The sequence below is a fragment of the Dromiciops gliroides genome, chromosome 5, assembly GCF_019393635.1.
Source record: "Dromiciops gliroides isolate mDroGli1 chromosome 5, mDroGli1.pri, whole genome shotgun sequence".
Classification (NCBI taxonomy): domain Eukaryota; kingdom Metazoa; phylum Chordata; class Mammalia; order Microbiotheria; family Microbiotheriidae; genus Dromiciops; species Dromiciops gliroides.
Genome location: NC_057865.1, coordinates 126,886,400 through 126,908,082, shown reverse-complemented (window position 1 = coordinate 126,908,082; position 21,683 = coordinate 126,886,400). Strand labels below are relative to the sequence as shown.

The window sequence follows — 21,683 nt, the reverse complement described above, 5'->3', positions numbered from 1 at the left end:
CTTTTTTGGAACAGATAAAGATACACTGTCTCATATCAGGCAGATCTTTACAAATCCACATTTGGACCTGAATCCGGAATTTAACCCAAAGATCAAAGACTACTACTCTGAAGTCCCATTTGATGTTATAACAATAACAATTGGAGCAGAAACTTCTAATTGCCAGTGCAAAGTACACCTGGATGAAAAGGCAGGACCAAGGTACGGGAGCAAAGACACACAAGTATTGAAAGGTTTCTGAATGATGGAAAACTGCTAATAGACATTTCACTTAGACTTTAAGCTTAAGTATTGAAGATCTGAGAAGCAAGATCAACTGGGGAAATGACTAAAGTGAGAAATCATTCCTTTTTCTGAATGACGCCATCATTAAAGGAATACATCCACCTTTATTGATTATACTTCACTTATCTGCTCAGTCCCTATAACTTTAGAGAGGCAGTATGGGGTAGGAGACAGAGTGCTGGACTTGGAGTCAGAAAAGCCTGGTCTCAGATCTCATCTCAGACACTTATCTGGTTCCCTTGGACACTCGGACCTTGGTTCCATCAATCTATGTAATGAGGGCTGGGATGGACAACTTTAGAGCTCTCTCCCTGCTCTAATTTTGGAAAACTCCATAGGTGTATTGGGCTATTATAGAGGATCTTGATATAGGTAATAATCAAGAGAATCTTTTAAGTGCTAATTTTTGCCTAAGGCAAAGGTTTGTTTAAGGCAGCATTCACAAACTTTTTGATCTCAGGACCCCTTTTATACTCTTAAAAATTATTGAGAACCCACTTATACTCTTAAAGATGATCAAGATTCTCAAGGAGATTTTGTTTATCATATCTACCATATTAGAAATTAAAACCAATAAAATTTTAAGACATTTTATTTAAGACATATTTTCACTGATTCATTTAAAATAATATCATAAACCCGCTATATATTAACATCAATAAAATATTTTATCCAAATATCTATGTTTTAACATTATCATGAAATAGCATATGAACAGTAAATTGCTGTGTTAGTAAATAACATGTTTAAAACAAAATAATTTGGCAAGGAGGATGGGATCGTTTTACATATTTTTGAAAATCTCTTTAATGCCTGGCTTAATGGAAGACAGCTGGTTTCTCATATCTTCTGCATTCAATCTGTCGCAATGTGTTGCTTTGGATGAAGTATAAGAAGAAAATCTGGCCTCAAAAAATTATGTTGTTGGAAAAGGGATGAGTATTTTTATAGACAAGTAATGTTTTAGTATTAATATGAAAATTGTTTTGACCTCATGGACCCCCTGTAAGAAACTCTGGAACTTCTGGGCCAATAGCCAAACTTCAAAAACTGCTGGTTTAATGGTTAAGTAACATTTCTGAGTACTGATATCTTTCCATGCAGCTCAAGTCAACAAGCATTAAGTGCTCACTATTTGTGAGGCACCGTGCTAGGTGTTGGAACAGTCTCTGCCCTCCTGGAGGGGCTTGCAAATATTCAGGAGGTTTCATGATAGGGCTTCTTGTATAGCTTGTTGCCTATAATTTACTAACTGGGAGGTCAGGCTTTCTAAGTCATTGACACATTTTCCCCCTTATCAACCATTTCACTAGGTGCTAGTGTTTCTGGATATAATTGTGAAATTCAGTCAAACACCACTAAAGTCCACAAATAATGATTTTATGATATATTTTCAGACTATCTTGAAAGAAATGTATCACCTGCATTTCTTTGGCCCTGAATTTGGCCTGAGGATCAATTAATATGACTCAGAAATTTCATTTGAAGAGGAAACAGTGAAAATTCTTATAATATATACCCTTTCATATAATGACTAACTTTTATATTGAAATTTAAGGTCTGCAAAGTTTTACATATATATGTGTGTGTGTATGTGTGTGTGTGTATACAATATATGTCTATTGGTGGAGCTTTCCTACAGTGTCTCCTACACTATGTATGTATATACACACACACACATGCACACACACACACATATATATCTATATGTCCTATAAATATATATGTCCCATATACATCTATATCCTATTTTAATCTTCACAGCAACTCTGTGAGGTAGGTACTATTACTATATTATTCTAAATTTATATATCCTTCATAACTCAAAACTCATCTGTTTTCTAAGTATATAGGAAAGTGTGCAATAAAACGTATTGATTTATTTTTTAAAAGTCAAATGGCTTTATCTCTGTTTTTTTCTCTCTATTGTCAGTTTTGCAAATTATCCTCTGGGATTAGGGATGAACAAAATCCTCATTATTGTGGTAGATGAATCTCAAGCAAATGCGGAAGTCCTCAGCACTTACAGACTCACAGTTTACCGAGAAGACCGACCAAGTCTACCCTTGTTCAATGATTACATGGCGTGTGGTTTTGTGCAGGTACATTTTAAAATTTTCATTTGGTTTACTGAGTATGTTCTGTGTGCCCATTAAAAATATTGAATAAGGATGGATCATGGCATTTTGAGTTAATTTAAAAACAAATTATAGTTGGATTAAATAGAATAAGAGTTCCTAATTTTGTATGCAGTTCATGTTACAATGACCATTTGCTTTTATTGTTTCAATGATGCACATCCTAGGCACTATAGTTATCATGAGAAATGTTGTGTTGTTGGTGGTTGTCCTTTGTTCTCGAAGAAAACCATGAAATTGGGAGGTGATGTCATGACTTGCAACAAATTGGATTTAAGTGAGGGAGAGAGTTGTGCAAAGTCACCAGCCACACTCTCTTCTCCAGAGCCATCGGGGTCCAGTAGCAAGATATACATCAGGGCTACTAGAGATGGCCCTGGATGTTTGAAGTAATTGGGGTTAAGTGACTCACCTAGGGTTACACAGCTAATAAGTGTCAAGTGTAGAAACAATGGCACAGGTTTGAGAACTTGAAAGAGTAAGAAAGTTGGTATTGTTTTAACATTTCTGTTAAGTCTTTCTGGTTTTCTTGGATTATAAATGTTTGGTTACATATAGTAAGGGAAAATATTTATGAAGTGCTCAATAGGGATAGAAGGATGGAGAGAATGCTCTAGTGATAGTTGAATAAGTAGGTTCATATGTTGGCATATTCCTTACTCATCTTTTCTGGAGCTTTAGTACTGCTAAGAAATTTCAGTTACTTCTCACTCACTAAAGGTTTTTTGGTAACGAGTGTCATCTTGGAATAGGATCCCATTGTTCATCTCATCAGTCTGCCTTGGTCTTTAGTTCTCTTCTCTACTTAACTTTGATTTCTCATATGATCATTGGTTTTCAAGAAATTCCTGTAAATTATCTCCTTAAACATTAAATTTATAGATTTGATGGAATCCAGATTTAATTCTAAATGTATCTTTCCTTTATGCTCTAGAAAGTGTCATTTCAAGCAGGTAATATAAAGTTTTTATAATGATAATAGGATCTCAGAAGCTTTATGAAACTATATGTTGGCTCTCACCATCAAATGTAAGTTCCTTGAGAAGAGACTGTCATCTGTCTTTGTATATGAAAAGTCTATCGCATAGTATGCATTTGATAACTTATTGATTGTTACTTGTTTATTGATTGATTGAGAGGGCCAAGAAAGGTCTTATGGAATATGAAAGAATGACTGGCTGATTGGCTGATTGCAGGTAGTATGTGTGCCATGTCCTACTCAGTACAGTGCTCTGATTTGCCTGCATGACATCATTCTCCAACTTTCAGCCTGCATCAAATCCTTTAACAGATATCTTCATTGAGGGGACAGCTAGGTGGTGCAGTGGATAGAGCACTGGCCCTCGATTCAGGAGGACCTGAGTTCAAATCTGGTCTCAGACACTTGACACTTACTAGCTGTGTGACCCTGGGCAAGTCACTAAACCCTCATTGCTCCGCCCCCCCCCCAAAAACTATATATCTTCATTTCCCAATTAATATTACTAATCTCTTTCTATTTTTATTACCTAAGACTTCAAATGTAATGACAAAAAAAGATGGGACCTAGAATGAAATATTAAAATACGGTTAACTTAAGGTTTTCTATGTGATTAATTTTCTAACTAGAAATCAGTAAATAAGGCCAAAGTAGAAGAGGTATTGGTTCAATTAAAAAAAAAACATTAGTGTGAGTGTGATTATATTTTAAAATTTAGATACAAGTGAATTTGGGATAATAATAAATAATAACAGTTGCATTTCTATAGCACTTTAAGTTTTACAAAGTGTTTTACACACAGAATCTCATTTAATCCCTATCTTACAATGAGAAAACTGAGGCTTGAAGAGGTAAGTAGCTTGCCCAGTGTCATAGTTGTAGAAATTCTATCTGAAACAGGATTTGAATTCAGGTTTTCCCTGTCTCCAAGTCCAAAACTCTATCCACTGAGACATCTATCTGTCTAATCTTCCTTCTCATGGACTGTATAATTTCTTTCCTCCACAAGGAAAATAAAATGGATGCTTTAGCTATAAAATGATACCTGGAAAAAATATACATATGAAAAAAGTGTTGAGAGTGATAAATATTTTTAGAAAAATTTAAGGACGTGTAAATTGGGTTCATATCATTTTAAAAAACACATTATAAAACATTCAAGATAGAACAACAATTCCTATGAGCATGTGCTTAAAATGGCATGGTATTGAATAATCTGGTCTTGAATGTACTTGAACTTTAGTTATTAAAATATCCAGTAGAAATTAAAGGAGAGAAGAACCTCTATCATAGTTTGGACAAGATAGCTTTACTTCCAAATAGCCATTGATTTCAGTGCTGGGGTAAAAATGTATAGCATCATCATATAGTTGGGTTTTTTTGTTGTTATGAACTTTCACTGCCCATAGGGGCAATATAGAACTTTTGTTTTTCTTTCACTTAATGCTTTGAAATAATAAACTACAGATTAACATTGTAAGTAAGATTTTCCTTGACATTGACATGTAGTTTTGTGACCAACTTAAAGAAACATGGTTTACTACTCAGTATTCTAGTAATTCCATGGAATATCCTCCCCTTGAAATGATGGGTTGGAAATCACTTTTCTATTTGGCTGTATTGAGTCATGGGAAAAGTGCTAGGCTTGGGTTCATATCCCATCACTAATATTTCCTAGATTTATGTCTATGGGCAATTCACAACCTGAGAGTTTTAGTTTCCTTATCTTCAAAATTAGGACAATGATATTTGCATTACATACTTTTTCAGGTTTTTATGAGGGTCAGATATTTTTTAAAAGTCCTTTGCAAGCAGTAAAGATCAAGATAAAGTGAAATTATAATTATTTTATATGTTAGAAATTTTTTAAATGTTTACATTGTCTTTTAATATTCACAATACCCATAAGAAATTTCAGAAATATATTTCAGGAATATGCATATTCCATACACAATCCACTATGGAAAGGCTTTTTAAAAGTTAATATTATTAATAAACAATTACATGGTATAAAGTTTAAGTGGCATAATTAGTGAATATGGAATCCTATGTCTTTTAAATCGATCTTATTGATATCTTTCACTTTTATATGCTTAAATATCCTTCATAACTCATCTCTTTCTTCCCTCTCCCATACAACCATTCCTTAAAAGAAAGCATTTTTTAAAAGGAGAGGAAAAAAGGTCTGAAAAACCAAAATTCAAAAGAATACTGGAGTATTACATGTAATCTTCCACACCTGTAGATTCCCCTCTCCCAACCTACTCTGGAAAGAGGTAGGAGACATCTCTTCTTATATACCTTCTTTGAGATCAAACTTGTTCTTCATATTTTTACAGCATTCATCTTCTATTGTTTTGTGGTTGTTCCTTCTTTTTAAACTACTCTAGTCATTGTGTTTGTTGTTTTCCTGAATCTGCTTACTTCTTTTTGAATCCGTTCATGCAAATCTTTTCATGCTTCTATTATTTTTGTAATTTCTTACAGCACACATATTTCATTATATTTATGTACCACAATTTGTTTAGCCAATTCTTAATTGAGGGGCATCTAACTTTGTTTCCAGTGTTTTGTTACTCTCATAAAGTGTTACTATAAATATTTTGATGCAACTTGAATCACATATTGTAATTTGAAATTTTAATATATAACAGTATCATATGATATTACAGTAAAAATTATCATATTTTATTTCAACATAATTTAACTTTCTTATTTTTGACATGTTCTGGTTATATAGAAATGGTTAATTTCTTTAAAAGAAAAACTTTTTTACTATAAACTATTCCCATAATGGTTTAGAGGCAGATTTCTAATTAATCTGTTATCATTTGTTCAATATTTATTAAGTACTCTCTAGCTAGTTCAACATTAGCTAGAATGTACTGTAAAAGTGTAATAAGATATATTCCCAGGAATACCTAAATCTTTTGTGAGTGACTTGCTTAAACTTCAGTATTGTCTACTTAAAGCCACTTTTTCCACTGTTGCGTTTATTGATCAGAAGAAAAAAAAATCAATTGACATTTAATTATATTCAACTGTGTGCAGAATACTTTGCAGAATGACAATCAGATCACAGTCTAAAATGATCTTCTGAGGTAGAAGGTTGCTTCCAGTATAATATAATCTCCTTGAGGTCCAAGGTGATTCTCCATTTTATTTTGTATCTTTAGTGTCTAAGCCGGTGCCTTGCATAAAGTTTGTTTTATAAATTGTGATTTAATTGAATTGAATTTAGTAACTTAATATTCTTAGTTGAGGTGATTTAAAGAAAAAATATCAGACAATTTCCATGAGGGATAAGTATGCCAAAGATTTGCCTATATATTCTCTTCTGTATTCACTCCCATCCACTTACAAGTCATTTTAATCTTAATATTTAGCTTTATTGATATTGTGGTAGCATTGTATTCAATTGCACATTTTGGGTAGATGGCTAATGATTAGTGATATCTGTGCTTATAGTAACAGGGCACCTGTTCAAGGGGCAAAAGGATAAATCTGGTGTGAACTGATGGGGATTCCTTTAGACACTTGACTAGGCACAACTGACAATAGGCATCATCAGGAGAAGGTCAAGAGCAGTGGTATGGTCTTTTTCCCAGTAGGTTTCATTTAAAATTCTAATCCCCAACTCTCTTTTATGTTTAATCCCGCTAGGATATTCTAATTTCACTTCAAACTGATACCATGATGAAGGTTACAACACAAAGAAGTAGTCATGATGATGTATCCAATCTTCTAACAATTCTTAAGCATTTGAGAAATATGAGATTAGGTTCAAGGCTATGCAGTTGCATGTTTTGAGCTTTTAAGACAACTAGAACATCCGAGCCCCACCCCCCCACCCCCATATCAGCAACTCTGCAGTCTCATTAAATCTGGAAGGATGAACTCTGGAGTCATCATTTCAGGTTAAGTAAATTTGGATTGCTTTATTTGCAAGTGCTTTGCCTACATTTGTTTCATAAAAAGCTGAATTAAATTTTAATTGTGGTTTATTACTAAGTGGAAAATTTTCAAGTACCTCATCATATACTAGATTAAATTTTGGTTGCCAAATTTATAAACTCTGTTATTAAATTCAACATCATCCTATAATTGCTAAAATGAGAATTCGGTCAATCATTGTGTAACCAAAAAACTCCCAAAAAGATAAAACCATTTGTTGATTATCCTTTTTTTGTTTGCTATTTTTCACTACCAAAACCTCTTGGAAGGACAGGCTAGGAAGAGAGAACATGTAAAATCAATCATTCATTAATATTTTTAAAAGTTTATAGAGGAAAAAGTTGACATCAATTGCTAAAATGAAGTTTGTGATTATTCGTGAATGTAATTTACTAGACTCATTAATTTTTTCTTATATGCTATGAATAACCAGAAATATTAATTCTAATTATAGAAAGCAACAAGGTTTTTTTATTAAAGATAAGCGGAAATTTTTTATTTTTAACTCAGTTGTAAAATTATGATAGGCTATAGAAAAAATAATATGGCTAAAATTTTGTTAGAAATTTACATTATTGAGGAATTAATAAAGTTATGTAATAATCTAAGGAAATTAAAAGGTATATGTGAAAATATTTTTTAAAACAAATACCTCCCTCCAGATTAAAGATTTAGACTACAATTTGTGATGTTTGGAGCCTATGTAAGGTTCCTAAAAGATCCTCAAGCAAAGATTTAATCTTTAATCTCTTGGAGGGTAACAAGGAACACTAGATTTATTTGAGAATTTTGAAGGGTAGAAGAGGAGAATCTAGGAAGAGAAGATAGTTTCCCCCACCACACACAGTAGCAATGGTTGTTACAGAAGCACTGGTCACATCTCCTTGTATCTGTAAAAGCAACTCTAAATCTTTCCCATTTCTACAGAGATAGCCACTGGTGCCACCATTGTTTCATGGGAACAAAAGGTGGTAAGGGAGGCTGAGTGGCCTGGGACAAGCTTAATGACTTACCTTTGTTAGAGAGCTATTTTTGCTTGTCATAATCACTGTAATGAGAATATCTCCATGTATATTGAGGATATCTTTGATGAAAATAAGTGAAGGGAATATTCATCCTTTCAAAAATTCTATAGCAGACCACTTTGTCAGAGACACACATTTTGACTAAAAGATACAGATGACACAAAATCCTTTTGATTTCTGTTTCTCAATTACAAAACATCATGTGATTCAATAAGGCAAAATCCCACCTTAATGGCTTTCCTCCTCCAAGGTGACTCCTGTGAATATGTAAAGAGCCTATAAGATTACTTGATAGATAGAACCCCAGAGAGGACTGTTTGATGATCCTTGGATTATTATTATCAAAAAATGAGAGGGGGCAGCTAGGTGGCACAGTGGATAAAGCACCAGCCCTGGATTCAGGAGTACCTGAGTTCAAATCCGGCCTCAGACACTTGACACTAGCTGTGCGACCCTGGGCAAGTCACTTAACCCCCATTGGCCCTCAAAAACAAACAAACAAAGAAACAAACAAACAAATGAGATATACTCACCAAATATGCACTCACATTCATGTAGGATGTCATGACCACAGACTAAAAGGAAGAAGATTCTTTAGAGATGTGATGCTCCAGCCTACAGATGACATTGTACTTATTGTATCAACTCTCAGAATACTACTGAGCCACTTATGATGTCCTTCTAGTGATGTTTGGCTATAACTCACAGAACACCACAATTTCAAAAGAACCCCAAGCCCTGGTACCCCAAAGGGCAATGGAGGAATGTATAATAGATGGAAATAGTGTAAATAGACTGCAGTCTATCACCAATGTTAATGTGTGTGAAAGTGATAAAATAGATACCATGTGACCTTGGAACAATCACTTAAACTCTCTCATCCTTGGTTTCCTCATCTGTAAAATAAAAGGATTTGACTAGCTGAGGTCTGTTCCAACTCTAAGTTCTATAATCTTATGATTCTCCCAAACATAAATCCTCTTGCCCCATGCTTTATGGAATGAAGGGACTAAGTTCCATGGACTCTCATTCTTTTAAAAAAAAAACACTTAAGGGGGCAGCTAGATAGCACAGTGGATAGAGCACTGGCCCTGGATTCAGGAGTACCTGAGTTCAAATCCGGCTTCAGACACTTGACACTAGCTGTGTGACCTTGGGCAAGTCACTTAACCCCCATTGCCCCGCAAAAAAAAACCCAAAAAAACCAAAAAACAAACAAAAAAATAACATTTAGAAGACTGGTGGCAGAAGTCATGGAGATATTTCAATTTAATTGATGAAAAGTCAGTAGAAATAGTCAGGCCAAAGAGATTTTCAAAATGGACTGTATTGTTAGAAAGCAGGATAGTTTCTGAAAGTCAAGCTCTTATAAAACAGAAAGAGAGCAACATGTGATTAAGTTTTAGATTTGATTTGCTGAGCATCATTTCAGGAGGTAAAGGATTTTATTCATGAGACAAAAAATATTTGAATTGATAGTTTCAAAGGGATCTTGGAGATTTGCTCTGGGGAAAAAAAATCAACTCACTCCTTTTATAATTTTTGACTGTGTGTCTCCATTTCATACAGAGATTAGATATTCACAATCAATTTAAGAAGTGTTCTGTGATTGCAACCTAATAGTATTGGAGGGATAGAAAATACGAAGGAGTGACAGATGGAAAAGAGAGAAACACAGAAAGATAGATAAAGAGGTGTGGGTGTATAGAAAGACAGAAACAGAGATAGAGACATAGAACTATTTAATATCATTCAAAGGATATAAAGAGGAATAATGGTTAGAAAAGACTCTTCCAAATATGCAATATTTTAACTGCACTTTTGAAATTGGGATCATCAGCCATTTTCTCTGGCTAGTAACCACAATGGAATTTACTGCTTTATTTATAAAGAGAAATTGGAATAAGTCATTCAATTACATGTCCATGCTAAAAGAAGTACAAAGAGGATACAACTAGCCAAATTCCCTAAAACTCTGAGTTGCTCCAAAAAAATAGGGGAAAACATCTGTGTCCCTGTGGTAGTGGCATGCCAGTCCTCTGCTACATTACAATATACATGAGGGACCTAGATTCTTAGAGCTAGAAGTGGCCTGAGAGATTATTTGATCCAACTCCCTCATGTCACAGATGAGTAAATGTAGTTTTTCTCCTTATATAAATGAATCTCATTAAAGGAAGGTATCTTTAGCCAACAAATCCACAATTACTTATGAAACACATTGTGTTATGGCAGGGTTGGAGCACTGGAGATCTAGACTGGAGATATGAGGAGAGAGAGAGAGAGAGAGAGAGAGAGAGAGAGAGAGAGAGAGAGAGAGAGAGAGAGAGAGAGAGAGAGAGAGAGAGGGAGAGGGAGAGGGAGAAAGAGAGAGAGAGATAGCAGTCGTTTTTCAGTTGTGTCCAACTCTTCATGACCCATTTGGGGTTTTCTTGGAAAAAATAATGAAGCCGTTTGCCATGTCCTTCTCCATCTCATTTTATAGATGACGAACTGAGGAAAATATGGTTAAGTGACTTGCCCAGAGTCACACAATGAAGGCCAGATTTGAACTCAAAAAAACGAGTCTTCCTGATTCCAAGGCCAGTGCTCTATCTACTGCATCACCTGGCTGCCCTAGATATGAGATTAAATGAAGTCTAAAATATTACCCCTACTCTTGAGTCACAACCTAGTTTTTTACTCTATAGAAATCTCATACATTCAATAATCGTTGTCCATAATTATAACTGTGTCATATTTTAAACAAAAGGAATACTGGTGTAAACTATCTAATGTTGAGTCTATTTTGTCATATTCTAATTATGTGATATTTTGTCTCAGTTAATCAGAACATTGTGTACCTTAAAATGCATGATCCTTGAGAGCAAAGACTATTATTATTTTTTATTTTTTTATTTTTTTTTAGTGAGGCAGTTGGGGTTAAGTGACTTGCCCAGGGTCACACAGCTAGTAAGTGTTAAGTGTCTGAGGCCAAATTTGAACTCAGGTACTCCTGACTCCAGGGCCGGTGCTCCATCCATTGCGCCACCTAGCTGCCCAAGACTATTATTTTTTATTGTATACCTCTTGCACTTTGCATTATGCTTGATACTGAATAGGCACTTAAGAAATCTTTGCTTAATTGAACTGAATTAAGTTGAAAATAAAATAAACAAGAACAATTCTCTCATACCCAACCCTCAAACTTTCTAAATACTTAGAAGTTTGTTGCTTTTACTATTGTTTTGAAAAATCCAGTTTGGCCTACATTTGCGAGTATTTCCCACATTTCAGCATCAGGAATTTGCCATTTATCTTCCTACTCCCTTCTCCTATTTGCCATTTCACTGGCTAAGGGAATGCCAACAGATTTCTGGGAGGAAAGAACTATTATTCTCACTCAGGAACAAGCTCATGTGCCTTGAACAAGATATGACTGCTTTCTGCAGACTCATTTTATAGATGAGGTAACCCAAAGAACTTAGGTACCATAATAAGCATTAGAGTCAGTACTTAAAACCTTGTCCCTTGACTCCCAGAGGTAGCACCACACCAAGAAGGAGTGGATAGCAAACTGGGTGCAATCTGAAAAGAGGGGAAAGAATGGCTATAGTCCTTCAGACCCATTCCTGATTTTCATCCATCTTCCTCAGATTTCTATTAGGTCTTAGAGTCACAGATCACAGTGTTTATTAACATGGATTTTAATCCTTTCCTTTCGAATAATATCTTGAGTTTGGATTTTAAGGGTTTCTCTCAATGATATATGCAGTGCAATGTGTTTTTAATAGATCCAGAAAAACTATTCAATAAAATCATTGTTTTAAAGAAGCAAATTATTGTAATATAAAAGAGTTGGCAAAAATACACAGAGCATAAGCAATCAATAACCTTGCATATCTGTTTTGATAAGAAAATAGAACAAGTCTAATTCACATATTCATAGCATGCCACTTCTTATATCCTTTAACTATTCTTATCTCCTATCTAAAAAGGTTGAGTAGAGTAGAACTCAGCAATGCACTTGAAGAAAATGGAGAATGTTGCATAGTGAACTATTCTGAATTGTTGGGGTGGGGAATAAGGTGTTATTTATGTAAGATGATTTCATTATTCATAATGACTAATATATCCCTCTAGGTAATGGAGGTAACACTGGGAAATAGTCTTACAGAGATTTCAACTGTCTAATGTTTTACTAGGCTAAGGAGCCATGCAATCTCTAATGTCTGACCATGTTTACTGATACCCAGTATTTAAATCTTTTTAAATAGTTTACAGGCTGGAGCTCTGTTTAGCCAGAATACTGTCACTAGTAGTAATCATTAAAATAGTTTCCAATATACAAAATTTTTATCGTTATGCATGATTATACCGTAAAGCAATTTCCAGTTAATCATTTTCATCATTTGACCCAACTCAATACCTTGTGTATCATGAAAAACAGATACTTTTTTGTTTTAAATTTTTGTGTTTTGTTCATTTCTATTTATATACCCTAAATAACTAATGTACATGAGACCTACCATAAAATACTTTCATGATGATGGAAAAAATCTGCTACATACAAAAAACAGATCTAGATGAGAGTACATTTAGCATTTTAAAATATTATGAAAAGGAAATTAAATTATTTGAATATAAATTTCCACCTTCAACATCAGAATTTGACTTTTAGCTAATGAGCTATAATGAGCTGTACCTTTGATGATTACAGTAGAAGATAAGGTCCTTGAGGGCAGGTAATGTTTTAGTTTTATCTTTAGATCACCAATGTCTTACACAGTGCCTCTCACAAAGTAGTTGCTTAATAATTTTTGAATTGAATTGAATTGAATTGGTGAGAAATACTTGACTGTATATAAAAATGTAGACCACATTTGATTAGGGACATTTGGGGGAAAAAAAAAACAAACTCAGTTCTATTGGTAAAATTCTCAATTTGTCCCTTGCCATAAGGCAGTTCAACACACTGGCAACTGATTCAGGGCATCTAGAATATATATTCTTTCCTAGGAATAAGTTAAATAAGTCTCGACATTACAGGCTGGGCCTTCTCTGCCAGAGCTGTTCCTTTGCCCCTTCCTGGTCAGGATCTAGCTTGAGTAAAATAGGGCTACCAAAAAGGCAGCAGGTAGTGAGAATGACATGAATGAGAGAAGGGAGAAAATATGGGACAGAAGAAAAGAAAGGGATTGGGCATCTCCGACCTATATATGTTCTACCACCAGATAAATATGAACAGGGGCTTCTCCCACTGTCACACCCCTTTAAAGGTCCAGGCTAAATCTATCCTTCCAGGATATTTAGCACACTTAATTGTACTTTCAGGCTTCTGAAGGGTTTGTTGACAGCACTCATTTAGGAGTATTCTGAAAGAATTACTGCAGCTTTTAGAAGAGAATCTCTTATTCCCATGAGCGTCGTACAAAGTGAGAGGACCTGGATAAATCATTCTTTTCCATCACTAATATCCCTGTGCTGAAAGCCAAGGTTTGAAGGCCTCTTTAGCACTCCATTTTCTTAAGAAGCAGAAAGATAAGATGAGAGGGATAGAGATAGTCTTTGATACTGTATATGTTTCAGAGATTTATGAATTGTGCTCTTGTAACAGTGATAAAAACTCCCATTTTGTGAGTTAACGTATACTTCTGTTTCCAAAAAATAATAATAAATACTGGATAGAAGAAGAAAAACACTTTTGTGCTTAGCACATCTGCTGCCGATCGTTCTCCAAATCACATCTGCTTCTTTTACTGGAAGAAACACATTTTTCAAAAGCTACTGTTAACACAGAAGAGCCAATATAATACAGAAAAGAGCTGGCCCTTTCTTGGCTTTGAGCATCATTAAGAGAATTGATGGTGAACATGGATTACAAAGTTCTCTCTGAAGGAAGGAAACAAGTATTTATTAAGCACTGTCTATGTGCCAAGCACTATGTTAAGTACTATAGTAAAAACAACAACAATAAGGATATTTACTTAGTTCTTTAAGATTTACAAAACATTTACAAATATTATTTCATTTTATCCTCACAACTGGTGAGGCAGGTGTGATAATTACCCCAATTTTACAGATAAGGAAACTAAGGCAAGGAGGATTAAATTCTTTGCGCAGGATCACACAGGTAGTAAGTGTCTGAGGTCAGATTTACTGAGGTCTTCTTGATTTCAGGTTTTGTACTCTATCCACTATCTCCGTATATCCTTACAACAATGCTGAGACATAAGTACTATTACTATGACCATTTTATAGTTGAGGAAACGGAAGCAGGGAGAAGTTATGTGAGTTTCATAGGAACACATAGCTTCTACGCATCTGAGCCACATTTGAACTCAGACCTTCCTGACTCTATCCACTGGGCTACTTGCCTATTCTGCTACATATTCTCATTAGTTTCTTTTTTTCAGATTTTAGGCTGAGCTGATGATTCTGACCATTTGGAAATCACCTTTTGCTTTCTTAGTTGGATATCTAAATCTTGTGAAGGAAAAATAGAGAGAAGACATGGGAGGGGGGCAGCTAGGTGGCACACTGGATAAAGCAATGGCCCTGGATTCAGGAAGACCTGAGTTCAAATCCAGTCTCAGACACTTGACATTTACTAGCTGTGTGACCCTGGGCATGTCACTTAATCCTCATTGCCCTGCAAAAAAAAAGAAAGGAAGGAAGGAAGGAAGGAAGGAAGGAAGGGAAAGAAAGAAAGAAAGAAAGAAAGAAAGAAAGAAAGAAAGAAAGAAAGAAAGAAAGAAAGAAAGACAAAAAGAAAAAGAAAACAGAAAGAAAGAGAAAGCATAGGGAAGTCATGAGGTGTAGTGGAAATAATGGTCGATCAAGTGTTGTGAGTTCTATTTCCTGATCAGCAACCAATTTTGTGACTTCTCTGAACAGCAGTTACCTCAATAATAATTTAACAAATATTTATTAAGAACCTAATATATGCAGGACACTATCCTAGGTCAACTCCAAAGTCCAACACATGAACTTTCTATGTTACTAAAAAGGAACATCTACTCTCTTACCTCTAAAAGTCTTTATATTTATGAATAATAGTAAGCCTTTGAAATGGGGGTGGTATGGAAAGGAGAGAAGGAATTGAATGAAATAACTCCATGTTTTGACAGTCTTAATTCCACTTCCTGATTTTAAATGTCTCAAGCTGCTCCAGAGCATTTCTTCCATTTTGGTCCTCCATTTTAATGATAACTAACATTTATGCAGGCTTTACAAAGTTAAGGACCCTCTGAGGTAGATAACACAAGCGGTAAGATCCCCATTTTACAGAGAAGGGAATTGAAGCTTATTGAGGTTAAACCAATTTCCTGCAATCACATAGCTGAACAAGGGAAGGGTAGAGGAGAGAAGGGAACAAGTATTTATTAAGTATTTACGATGTGCCAGGCAATGTGCTAAGCACTTTACAAATATCTCATTTGATTCTGTGTTAGAGCCATGATTTAAATGCAGGTCTTTAAATTCTGAAAACCAATGGTCTTTTCATTATACCAAGCTATATTCCTTTCTTTTCTTTTTCTCTATCCAATCTTCCCCCTCTCTCAAGTTCAAAGCAGACTAGACTGGAGGGGAAGGAACATGATCTGGTTTGGGGAGCATGATTGAGATTTCATATGTGTGTGTGGTTTGGGGGAAGGGGGAAGAGAGAACTTTCCAGGTCCTGTTTTCTTCCTTCTTTCAGCCCTGAGCCCTTTTTTATGATTGCTTATTTTTACATCATAAAATAGCATTTATGAAGTGTTCATTTGACATGGTGCTAGATTGTATACAAAGCAAAGTAAAGCAGACAGTCCCTCAAGAGGCTCACAACCAGCACAGTCAACATTGACACAGTCAGACACATATTACCATTTGCCTCCACCTAGGTTTTCTGGAACTAACAATATATAGGGCTTGCTGTTGGCCAACTGCATTTATATGACCTTATTGGGCCAAATCAGCCATGGAAACTTGATTTACCTAATTACAGCTAGTAGTGGGCATAATTATTTGTGTATTACTTAAAGAGAGAGAAATTGCCTTGCACAAAATATTTGCATGATTTATTTTTAAAGCAGAGATTGAGAATGGGGATATGAGTTGGTGAATTATCTGTATAGAGGTGATCATTGACTAAGAAAGTGAAAAGGTCTTTTTTTCCTATTCTGGCAAATATAAATACTACTCAAGTAACTCCTATGCTGCAACAGGAATGGAAACATGGTCCATTTCCTGGTGAATAATGGTTAAAGGGCTGATTTTAATTAACATATATATATATATATATATATATATATATATATATATATATATATATATATATATATATTCCCAGTTGTATGTAAACATGATTTTAACATTCATTTTTTAAAATTTTGAGTCCTAAATTCTCTCCTTCCCTCCTTTTTTGCTCTCTCTCCCTGAGACAGTAAGCAATTTTATATAATATACATGTGTAATCATGCAAACCATATTTCCATATTTGTCATGTTGTGAAAGAAAACAGGGCAAAAAAACCATGAAAAAAATGAAGAAAGTGAAAATATGCTTTGATCTGTTCTCAGACACCATCAGTTCTTTCTGTGGAGACAGCAATTTTCATCATGAGTCCTTCAAAATTGTCTTAGATCATTGTATTGCTGAGAATAGCTAAAGGGCAACTAGGTGGCACAGTGGATAGAGCACCGGCCCTGGAGTCAGCAGTACCTGAGTTCAAATCCGCCTCAGACACTTAACACTTACTAGCTGTTTGACCCTGGGCAAGTCACTTAACCCCAATTGCCTCACTAAAAAGAAAAGAAAAAGAAAAAGAAAAAAAAAAGAATAGCTAAGTCATTCAGAGTTGATCAGCTTACAGTATTGCTGTTACTGTGTACAATATTCTCCTGGTTGTGCTCATTTCACTTTGCATCAGTTCATGTAAGTCTTCCCAGGTTTTTCTGAAAGCATCCTGCTCATCATTTCTTATAGCACAATAGTATTCCATCACAATCTTATACCACAAGTTGTTCATCCATTCCCTAGTTGATGGGCATCCCCTCATTTTCCAATTCTTTGCTACCACAAAAAAAGCTGCTATAAATGGTTTTTGTACAAAGTTTTTGCGGGGCAATGAGGGTTAAGTGACTTGCTCAGGGTCACATAGTTCATACATGTCAAGTGTCTGAGGCCAGATTTGAATTTAGATCCTCCTGAATCCAGGGCCAGTGTTTTATCCATTGCGCCACCTAGCTGCCCCCTTTCCCTTCATTTTTTTCCCCTTTGTTTTTAAAAAATCTCTTTAGGAAACAAACCTAGCACTGGTATTGTTGGGTCAAAAAATATGTACAGTTTTATAACTCATTAGTCATATTCCCAAATTGCTGTCCTGAATGGTTGGATCAGTTCACAACTCCATCAACAATGCATTAGTGTTTAAAGGGTTGCTTTTTAAAGTTTTAACTCTAGGGCTATTCTTTTGCTCTTCTTGCTTCCCTTTTGGCTATTTATTTTTGTTGCTGTGGTTGCTAGAGGTTGTGTTGGGGTCTGAAGAAATCTTCAGACCCAAGTTGCTGATTGATAGAGGAGGTAGGAGAAGAGGTTGAAAATGGTATTTAAGAAGGACTTTGAGTTGTTAAGGCTAAAATTCTAGCTAAACTGTCTAAAATATCTAATGAGTGGTCGCCAATAAATTATAAGCTTTAGCAAGAGTTAGACTTTTAAGCATTTATTAAGGAGAATAAGAATTTGGTAAAGAGAGAGAAAGGCCTAGATTCCTATCTATTAAAGGGAGAGCACATTTCTAGCTCCCTTCTCCGCCAGCGTCCACAGGAAAGAGGCCCAGAGTCAGCGCCAGTCTCTTCCTTCCTCCTCCCACTAGTCCGCGTCATTTCCTCCCGCCAAAGAAAAGACTCCTGGTCTTGCCCTCAAAGACCTTCGCTTCATGGGCAGAACTCTTCTACAGTAAGTATCCAGCAGGTGGCGTTATTCCAATCGTTACAGAGTATTGTTTGTAGATTTCAGTTTCTGTGCCATCCTGTTCCCTATGAGAATAAAGGAGTCAAAACATCACTATACTTTTTGGACAAAACATCATTCTGCATTTAGTATCCTCTCAAGAAATGAATTTACTTAAGAGGTCCCCAGTCTATGTACTTCTCTCAAGTTGGAAGCACCTGGGTAGGTAGGTAGGTAGGTAATGACTGATCCCTACAAATACTGAAACACTTCATAATGCTGAGATTACTTATTCACAGTATCTTCATTATTCAAAGCCACTGATGTTTTCTTTGGGAGGGCTATCATAAATTATTGTTGTTAAAAGTGAACGATTGGGTCAACAGCTTGATTAGGTAATTTTGAGTCTATTTCCAAATGCATCTGGCTAAGTTCACATTTCTGTGAACTGACATTTGTAGTCAGAATCAGTCTATAGTATATCAGTATATAGTGGATGGGGGATTCCATACTCAGCACTCTAAGCTGGTCCAGAACAAGCCCCTTCAGGAAGAATTAGACCACAATATTGTTTAGCATGCTTAACTCCTTTAGAAAATATTCCTAGTTTGTCTTTTAAAATTTTTCATCCACACCCTTTTTCAAAGCTACCCTGATGAGGATAATAAATGGGCAATGACCTCACTCTCAAACATAGAAGTCCTCTCCACCCTAGAGGACCTCACTCCTTTCAGCTCTTCATTGCTTAACAATGCACATATTCACTTAATTTTCTAGTTTCCTCCTGCTCCCCTGCATGTTTGTGCTCCAATTGTAAGGAGGATCTTGCTATGCCTAATGATCTAGAAAATAAAATATATACTGTGCATGTGACTTTCACCCAACTGGTGATTTTTTAATTAAATTCCTGTTTAAGAGGCCTCAATTTCAAAGGTTTAAAGGCATGGTGAAGGAAAATAAAAGTTTTTGAAAGTCAGTTTTCTCCAATAAATATTTCATTTAAACCTGCACATTTGCATTATGGCTAATATATAACAACCAATCAATCAATCAATAAGCATTTATTAGCCACTTATTATGTATCAAGCTCTGTATTAGGCACTAAGAATACAAATATAACACTTGAAGTCTTTAAGTATATAATACAGGCTTTAACACTGACTTTTGACTCAATAAATTTTAGTAAATTATGCTCAGTATTTGAAACCATGATATATTTAGGTTTAGAGTTCATTTTATATTCGTTAAATGGAAATTTATTTACATTTATTTTATCTGTCTTGTATTTATTTATCTGTATGTATGTTGTACCCAACTTTCCTTCCCTGAGAATGTCAGCTTCCTGAGGCTAAAGACTGTGTCATTTTTGTCTTTGCATGCCCAGAGCCTAGCATAGTGTTTGGCACATACTAGGTGCTTATTAAATGCATATCAAATTAAATTGCATTAAATCACTCACAAATAACAGAGTAATGATAATAATAGACACTTGTATAGGCTTTAAGGGCCACAGAGCCCCATACACATTATTTTAATGCATCTTTGTCTCCTTTACATGTCTGACTCTACTAAATTAAAAGGCAGATTTCAGTAAAAGAAATAGCCCAGATTTTGCCAGTAAAAGTTGCCTATGTATGTGTTATAATTTTGATTGTAGACATTGCACCACAATAATTAATTCTGCATGTCATCTTTCTGGCAGTCTCAGATGAGATATGGAGAAATAAAGGGTGATATATCTATATGTGGGTTTTTTAAGGCCTTGTTTTTCTGCCAAAGAAATGTAGGCTTTCCACACACATTATCTCATTAATTCCAGTGACGGCAGAACAGCCAAGGATCACTTTGCCCATTTAACAATTGGAAAACCAAAATGCAAAGAAATAGTCTGCATGAAGACATGTACATGACATGTGACTGTAAAGCAACGCTATGGAGTTTTAAATAAACATACCAGGACATATTTAAAGGATTGCTATCCTCTTCGAAACCACCTCTAGAGGCTATAGCCTCACTAGGAGCCAATCATATAAATCATATAAAAAAGCCCACCTCACTACTTTATAGTTATACATCCTTTTAAATTCAATGACATTTATTAAGTGCCTACTGCGTACCACGTACACTGTGCTAGGTGCTGCAGATACAAAACCAAGAACAAAATAGTATTTGCCCTCAAAGAGCTTACATTCTACTGGGGGGACATGACATGGACACAGATAAATGAATGCAAAGCATATGCAAAGCCATGCAAATGACTTCTCGAACAGATGAACAACAGCATTGGGGAACAAGAGAGGTAGCCCATGAGCTGTGCTTTGAAGGGAATCCAAGATTTATGGGGCATTGGTAAGGAGATAAAGTATTCCTGACATGGAGTACAACCTGGAAAAAGGCACAAAGATCAGAGATGGAATGTCTTATAGAAAATTACTAATTCTGAGGTGCCAAATCAAAGTCCATGGGCCCACAAAAGCTCCCAATTGTGCTAGATTAAAACTAGATTAAAATGTAGTTGGGAAATGTTTAACAAATAAAAAATACAATACAACCTGGATAACATTAATTTGTGGTTTTCTAAGTCAATATGTGGCCACAGGGATCCATTTCTACTTAAGTTTGACACTATGGTACTAATGGGTCAGTTTCACTAGGAGATATTGTATGTGTATGAAAAAGAGTCATGTGAATTAAAGCACAAAAGTAGACAGGTTCTATACTAGGGAGTTCTTTCAATGACAAGTTGAGGATTTGTATTCCATTCTAGAGGCAATAGGGAGCCACTGAAGCTGTTAGGGTAGGGAAACAGCCTAGTCAGAGAGAGTGTGATGTAGTAGGAAGAGAAAAAGACAGGAAGTCAGAAGAGATATGGGTTCGAATCCTTTCTCTGATAGCTACCAACTATGTGACCATAGGCAAATCACTTAACCTTTTTGAGTCTCAGTATCCTCATCTATAAAATCAAGTTAATAGTAACACCCACACACAAGGATTGTGAGGATCAAATGAGACTCAGATGTAAAGTGACGTTATTATTATTACCTGTGTTTTGAGGTTATCAAATTGGCAATTGTATTGGAGATAGATTAGACAGGGAGGAGGAGACCAACTAGTATAGGGGTTAGGGACCAGACCAGTAATTTAACTGATCTCAGAATTTCCAGATGAGGAAATTCCCTCTACCAATATAGGCTGGCACCTTCTCTGCTACTTATAGTCTTAGACAGTTGTCCTAAGCACTGAGGTTAAGTAACTTGGTTGGGGTCACATGGCCAGTATGTGTCAGAGGCAGGAGTCATCATGACTAGCTCTCTATCTACCAAGCCACACTGCCTCTCAAACTTTGTGAGGATGGAATTAAAGATGTTTTAGAAATTAATTGGATAG

The 21,683-nt window shown here is 35.4% G+C and overlaps 1 protein-coding gene across 1 annotated transcript in view; it reads left to right on the top strand.

Moving 5' to 3' along the window:
• The window catches only part of CPED1 (cadherin like and PC-esterase domain containing 1), a 442,403-nt gene that overhangs the window by 245,081 nt on the left and 175,639 nt on the right, over window positions 1–21,683 (top strand). Inside the window, exons 17-18 of the mRNA XM_043967578.1 lie at window positions 15–201; window positions 2,219–2,387. Coding sequence (XP_043823513.1) covers window positions 15–201; window positions 2,219–2,387 — 356 coding nt within the window. The remainder of the gene's footprint in view (window positions 1–14; window positions 202–2,218; window positions 2,388–21,683) is intronic.